The 7,500-nt window shown below is 35.2% G+C and overlaps 1 protein-coding gene across 12 annotated transcripts in view; it reads right to left on the reverse strand.

The window, feature by feature from the left end:
• Mical (Molecule interacting with CasL) overlaps positions 1–7,500 on the reverse strand; it is a 138,193-nt gene that overhangs the window by 28,583 nt on the left and 102,110 nt on the right. For 11 of the 12 annotated variants that reach the window (XR_011399276.1, XR_011399275.1, XR_011399274.1 and 8 more), the window contains exons 3-18: positions 7,424–7,500; positions 7,075–7,176; positions 6,732–6,939; positions 6,420–6,533; positions 6,059–6,252; positions 5,745–5,909; positions 5,363–5,620; positions 4,994–5,165; positions 4,522–4,698; positions 2,599–2,696; positions 2,323–2,460; positions 2,087–2,209; positions 1,666–1,820; positions 1,420–1,534; positions 893–1,159; positions 298–432 (exon numbers count right to left, since the gene is read on the reverse strand). The exon at positions 7,424–7,500 is cut by the window's right edge and continues 126 nt beyond it. Coding sequence is in view for 5 of the 12 variants with exons in the window: in XM_070133982.1 (XP_069990083.1) it covers positions 298–432; positions 893–1,159; positions 1,420–1,534; positions 1,666–1,820; positions 2,087–2,209; positions 2,323–2,460; positions 2,599–2,696; positions 4,522–4,698; positions 4,994–5,165; positions 5,363–5,620; positions 5,745–5,909; positions 6,059–6,252; positions 6,420–6,533; positions 6,732–6,939; positions 7,075–7,176; positions 7,424–7,500 (2,498 nt within the window). In the remaining 7 variants the exon portion in view is untranslated. The remainder of the gene's footprint in view (positions 1–297; positions 433–892; positions 1,160–1,419; positions 1,535–1,665; positions 1,821–2,086; positions 2,210–2,322; positions 2,461–2,598; positions 2,697–4,521; positions 4,699–4,993; positions 5,166–5,362; positions 5,621–5,744; positions 5,910–6,058; positions 6,253–6,419; positions 6,534–6,731; positions 6,940–7,074; positions 7,177–7,423) is intronic. The other variant, XR_011399277.1, reaches the window with a different exon arrangement.

Genomic DNA, 7,500 nt, shown 5'->3' on the forward strand with positions numbered 1-7,500 from the left:
ATTTATTTCACAAACTGAAGGCCTAAAATAATTTCTAACAAATCTGTAAATGATGTAACTAAAACATAATAAGGTTTTGCTACTTCTAATGTAGCAAAGTCCTTCTAAAGGCAAGGATCTTATGACCCTACCACCTTAAAGCACATGAAAGTGATAAGAACATTCTAAAGTGGAAGCAACAACTGAACTTGCCATAAATATTCTCTCAAAATAATCATCCAGCATAATAACAACAATGCACGATGAATCCAATTAAAGCAGATGTGCAAAATGACGCCAATACAAACATATGCTGACCTTTGGCTTTTTATCAGAGGCTTGAGAAGAAGAGTTGGCAGTAAATTTGGCTTCAAGATCTCTGACCTTGTCAGAGAATTCTTCTTTGTGGTCCACTAAGGCTTTCCTCTGTGGCTCCTCACGCCCCTGTCTCTCCTGTTGGTATGGACAGCTTTGTTAGGTTCACTAATACAATCCATAAATAATGCTCAACATAAATATCTAAATAACATTAGAGAAGCTAAATGGAGAAAACAATAATTACGATGGCCAAAAAAGTGAACCAGATAATGTAATACAGTATCATTTGATCAAAACATTACTAGTAGTCACACTCTAAATGAGAGAATACATTATTAGTTCACAAACAAAAAAAACAGCAGTAAACAATAAAACAAACATCAAATTACAAATTTCTAGTGCATAACACATTTCCTAAAATTATCTAAAAAAGAAAACAAAAAAGGGGGGAAAATCAAAACAAAAAAATTAATACAAGAACAAATGTTGTTATTGCCAAAGAATATCCACTCAAATTCGATGAGGATTAGGCTACTCTTAGTCGTTACATGTCACAAAAAATCACGCCATGCCACACCCATGAACATTTCCTTACGAAGTGGTAATTGAGTTTCATCTCTAGATCTAATACTTTTTCTTTCATGGTTTTTGGGCAATTCTTCCTGTACTCCACTAGTCCCTCATCCTCATCTTTGTCATATGAGGCCTGGACTGGGGCTTGAGGGTGGGCACCACACTGCAACATCTGCATTGAGCGGATGAAGCGCACTGTGTCTAGCTCCCGCCTTTCCTTCTGCTTTCTCAAGCGCTCAATCCGGTTGGCGAGAATTTCCTCTCGACGCTGACGAGACTCAGGATCATCCTGATGGTGGTTAAGGCATAAAATTTCCTGAAGCAGGCAAGGGGATTCAACAAGACAGTTTCCTCCTTTTACTGACCTCCTCCTCTGGGTGATTATCAATCTCCTTTCCGCAACAGTTTATAACCCTTCCTTCCTAAGGATTAAAGTATGTCTTGAAGAAATTCTATTTAGAACACCATTTCTATTCTTCCCTTTCCCTCTGAACTAAAGTAAACTGGGAAGAATCTATTATCTGGTAGAAAAATAATCAGTCAACTTACCTGTGGAGATACAACCCTATCACTCCTTCGTTTCTTTGTCTTCTTGAGTGTGTCTGACTTCCCGCCTTGGCCACCTGCATCATCCATCAAGCGACACGTGATGCGACCATCATCTCTGAGGATTCATAATCCATAGATAAGAATTCTATCAAGTAAGACCCATTACTGCCTAAAACAAGAGAAAAATTCCCTCTCCCTCTCTCACACACATATCCATGAGCATGAAATTTTAGCAGTTTCACTCACCTTTTAGCAGTTCCTCTTTCTAACGTCGATCTCTTCTTAGAGGTTGGTGTACCCTGAGACACATTGGCTGTTTTGTTTGTGAGATTTTTCAAGATGTTGACATGAGGCGTGCTGTGTTGGATATGGGATTGTTCAATTTCCATCTCTCCATCATCCTAGAGGAGGGAAAACATATTAGAAAAATAAGTCAGTTCTTGGCTTTTTTTCTTTCTTTCTTTTCTTTTTTGATAAAACTGCTGAATACTAATTCATCTTTAATGTACATAAAGCTAAATCATTCTTTGATATTCTTACTTATTCTTGAAAAAATAAATTTGTTGGCTCTGACATAAAAAAAAGACAAAACTATATATACGCTATCAAGCTTTATAAACATAAAATCAATAAAATAATTACAGAAAACATTCACTCTTTCACTTACCATTTTTGGATGTTTTATATGGGGAATTTCCCCCCGGAAGACATCATAGATTTGAGAGACGTATGAAATCATGCTTAATTTGTCAGGAATCTCACACTCTGCCATCTCTCGTCCAGTCATTACCTATAAAAACACAATGATAATTAAATACAAATTGGTACAAAACCAAAGAATATTAAGTCAACTTAGAGCTGGAATTCAATTTGCCCAAAACAATAAAGACTCCCAAGACTCACTGGTGGGATGCCAAAATCCCTCTCCAAGATATCATATGCTAGCTGATTATTTTGAGCAATATCCTCAGGTCGCAGAGCCTCAAAATCAATCAAGTCAGGACGGTAGCGATGAATAATAGCACACAAAGCCCGACCATCCTGGAAAAATAACACACCATTACCTCATCAGGTTCATTCACAAATAACTGGATATAACCCCATTACTACAAACACCAAAGAGTTGTAATTACTATCACCAAGAACATCAAAAGGTAGTGAGAGCAATAAATAACATACCTTAAAGGAGGTGGTCATATTTTCAATACTGATAGAGTCATAAAGCGCCACTTGTTTCTTGCACCAAATGAGTAAGGTATCGGGATGTATAAATGAATCTGATGGAAAAGAAAGCAACATTTAGGAATAGGATTATGAGGAAGGCAGAAAATGAGCTTTCCTCCTATGCCATACTTAATGCCTACATATTTCAGTGTATATAAAATGATTCTATATTTCATGGATATCTTATTGGTTGGATCTGAAAATAATTCTGAAACAAAATTCTTTACACAGAAAATGTTTTAATATTTTCATCACAGATACTACAGATACTGCACTATACTTTATGCTTCACTAAAAACCTTAAATCTATGTTCCCAAAAAACATTCATAAAAAAGATCAAGAAGAAGAAATATATACATATATAAAGATGCATGTTCATGTATATATGTATGAGTGAGTGTGTGTGTGTGTGTGTACACATAATATGTATACCAGAGCGTGTGAGCATGCATGTGTGAGTTTGTGTGAGTGTGTATCCATGTGTGTGCATACATGCTAGTGTGCATCTGTACAAGTCCATGCTTGCCTCTATATGCGTTAGTGTAAATGTATGTGCATGAGTGCATATAACTAACACATTTAGACATTCAAAATTCCACTAAATGATAAGGTAACAGGAAAGACAAAGAAGGAACCCTAGCTAGATGAAAACCAGAGCATGTAATTGTCTCATGCAATCAAGTCAAACTAAACAATATTATCTAACTGCATCCATAATATTTACAAGAAAAAAACTCCATGGGAGATTCTGCCATGCTTTATCAATTGATATTTTCAATAAATTCAGGCAACCTTATAACATCTGCTGCAACTTTCCTCTATTTCCCCTATCCCCTAAAAAACTAATATTGCTAAAATCACAGGATAATTCAATGCATAAAGAATGAACATCTAAATAATAAATAGAAAAATCTTTAGAAAATTCAGTACTATATAAAGGGCATATCAAACTAACTTCTTCAAATGTAAGTTTAAATAAAAGATCCCTTCACCAACCTAGTGTAAAAAGTAACATTCTATTTTTAAACAACAATCTCATCATTCTACATGAGGTTAAGCTCCCATAGCAGATAGGATAGTAAATATCAATCCAATTTGTGTATAAAAAAAGGACATGCAATTATTATGCAATTATTTCCGACCATAAATGCACAGAACATTTTTCCAAAGTCATTCAATGTGGAGGAAAGAAGGAAAGAGGAAGAACACATAATGGAAAGAAAAACAAGGGAGATAACATTTTATTTATGTAAAAAAAAAAAAAAAAAAAAAAGATTAAAGGAAACTTGACATAGGTAACATAAGTACCATGCAAGCTATCTTTTTACACATGCAACTATACAGGAATGCATTCATTAAGTATATTATTTACCCTTTACTGCTGAGCCAGCCAGGACCACATGGAAAAATCAAAAGTACAAGTTTTTTTCTCTCTCTAAGTAACTATATTATCAGATTTTTCAAGAGAGTAAAAGCAGTTTTCAAGATTAGTAGAAAGCAAAATTCAATATTTTTCTAAGTAAAGATAAGCCATGCCTAAGCTAAATCGAAGCCTCTGATTACTCCCTACTGTTGAATTAAAATTCTTCTCTACTGTACTTGGCAAAGGTTAATATCCAATATATCCATCAATTTAATATCAAGATAAATTTGATGAACATTTACAGATAAAAGAATTAGTATTCTTGAACTTCTACTGAATATCTACTTTGCATACAGAATGAGGATGAATAATTTCACAGTACTAGATGAGTAAGTAATGCATCAAATTACATGATGATGATATCAGAGCATCAATTACATATCTTTCCCTGTGAAAAATATTCATTCTCATTCACATTTTTGCTAAACATCTATCATGCTATGCGACTACACACCTCTACGTTTCCTCTTCTTCGGCAACTCATCATTATTGACCAGATGCGGGTTCGTTATCTCCTCCAGATGAACAGGGTCGTCAGTGTTGAACAGAGTGCGCACTTGGAAGGGAAGCACCGCGCGCAGGTTAATGGTTGGGTATCTTGATGCTGGGTCCAAGCTATAGGAAGAGTGATCTGTAACAGAATCAGTAATTAATTAATGAATGTATTACTTTCTATTATTTACATTACCTTGTATTACTATTGCATAGTTTGACTGGGAACCCTCAAATATAATTAATAAGATTCTTTGTAAAAGTGAGAAGCTAAATACTCATTTACAGAAAAACAACAAGAAAAAAAACACAAGAATATCAAAATTGACCAATTCAAGTTCTTAATTTAGAAACATATTTGTATGCCTTCTTTATTCAAAATACATGAGAATCCCCCAAAGGAAATTTAGAAACACATAACCCTAAAAACTTACCTTTACTGAGATTTTCAGGAGTAGTCTGTGCAAGAAGCCGATAAATGCTCTCTCTCTCTGCAAGCACCTCTAAAGGCATCATTTTCCCCGATGAAAATGAGCGAATCATCCAGCAAGCATCGAAACTGCTTAGAAAGCCTCGAGCACAGCCTGACCCCGTTGGCCAGAAAGGCTGCAACAAAAAACAGTAAATATGCATATTAGTGAATAAATAATAATATAAATTCACAATCATTATGAAACTTGAACAAAAATAAAAGAATACTGAATAATCTGATCTATTTCTTCATTTCTACCTTATGTATTCTTTTATCACTACCAAGGGAATCTATGGGAACAATTTGAAACAGAAGCATAACAAAACATTACCTCTAGCAAGCTGTCTCCTACAAGCCCAGAGAGGAGCTTATGTCCTCTCTTCTCCACCATTCTGCAAGCATTCTCTGCTGCAAACATGGATGTGAAATCAAACATTGCCACATCAGGCTTGCCATAGTGATTAACAGCAAAATCCAGATGTGGCAGCTGATAGCTTGTGGAAAAGTCTGCTGCTTCACGAGCATATTCCATGAGAGCATTCCGGTCTACGTTGCTTGGATGTAAAAGCTGTTGAGTGTCTTGAAGATCCTTTTGATGTGGAAAAAAAAAAATTATTAAAACAGTTTCACTCTCCTTTTACTTCTTTATACATCTAGCATAAATATAAAACATCCATGCAATTAATACCTCAATAAAAGAAATCAAGACTTACGCGTAAAATGACTCCCTTTTCAATAAGTGACTGTTTCTTTGCTGTCATCACAAAATAGTGTGTTTCATCTTTGTAGTACACAATGTTCTCTAAGTCAATGCCGGTAGCTGCATATAGCTCCTTGAAGAATTTCTGATTAAAGATGAAAGCTACTCCACTGATTTCCTGTTAAGAAAAAAGAGTGAAATTAAAGTCAATAACGACCATATTCTGTACAATATTTCTTTCTCTTATGAATAAAATATATAGCACCAACCTTATCAACATATCTGCCAAAGACACTCTAAAAACACTACATATCAACACGTTATTACCTGCACTCTAGCCTCAAGTTCTGTGCGTTTGTTGATGAAATTTGCTGTAATAGCAATGGCCAATTTGCCACGAAATTCCTTTCTCTTGAATCCATGTAAAGTATTCCTTTTGCCATCTGCACCAATCAGGACATCAAATTCATACTGATTGGCAGGATGGTCTGCCGGGCTGAGTCTGGCTCGCCATCCAATTTCTAGAACAAGTTAAGGCACATTAAGACACTGCATTGAAACATTCAGGTACAAAAATACATACAGAAACAATCTACAGACACAATGATATAAAAATTTGTATAAGAATAGAAAATATGCATGTATAAGGTTCTTTTCTTCCTTGAAGTAAATATGATTCTATACTAACTTTCATTCTGGTCCTCTGGAGGTTCTGTGAGCTCTTCAAAGCTTACATTTTCATAGATTTCCACACCTAACAGCAATGCTACCTTCAGCAGTATACATTGAAGTTGCCGTATACCTGAAAGAGGCAAAAAAATTAACATATACAAAAGTAAGTAAGCAATAAGTAAATCAAGTATTGACTACAGCTAACCAATCAAACAGAGTATAATTAAAATTTCATCACATAACCATTTCACCTTTGCCTATATATCATATAAGACTGAGGGCTCAATCAATCTAATTAAGCAAAAAAACAACAAAAAGAACAACTTACTGATGTGATCGATTGCTCCCGCGCAGAATTTGCCATAGAATTTCTTAGCCCCCAATTGCTTGAGGTCGTTGATGACAAAAGGCCAGAGATGCAAGACATTATTTCGAGAGAAGCGGTCCCTCTTCTCCACCACCACAACTTTTGCACCAAGAAGTTGAGCCTCAATGGCAGTGCGCAAGCCACAGGGACCTGCTCCGATAATCAGGACCTGGAGCACAACAAAGAAAAAAATAAATCCCAGAACTTTGTACTACAGTACTTTATAAATATGCTGAATACAGTAAATATAATGATCATAGTAAATACGCTGTCTGTGGTAATGCTGACCATATTTTCTACATACCTTACTGTTAGTGCAGGCCTTGCCATGATTGTAGCATTTATGACTAGACCGTTTATCAAATTTACTCCATATTGCTTGTGCTTTCCAAGACCGGAGTTTTGACTGAAATATGAAAAGAACACATAAATAACAGTAATGATGATTCATTACTAATAATGTCACACATTCAAACAAAACAGAAAAATCAAAATATATCAATTAAGAAATTAATAATAAATGTGGACATCAACACTCATTCCATCTTAAACATACTTTATCTATATGTTCAAATATATCTATATCCATCTATCTGTACAAGCAAGTAGAGACATTTACAAACACAGAATGACACAAAAATCATGATAATTACCTTAAGCTTGGGATAGAAGTTTCTGAAGTTGGTGGGTTTGAGCCTGAGGACATCGCACAAGAGGCGGTAGTGGTAGA

This window comes from Penaeus vannamei, chromosome 2, assembly GCF_042767895.1.
Source record: "Penaeus vannamei isolate JL-2024 chromosome 2, ASM4276789v1, whole genome shotgun sequence".
Taxonomy (NCBI): Eukaryota; Metazoa; Arthropoda; class Malacostraca; order Decapoda; family Penaeidae; genus Penaeus; species Penaeus vannamei.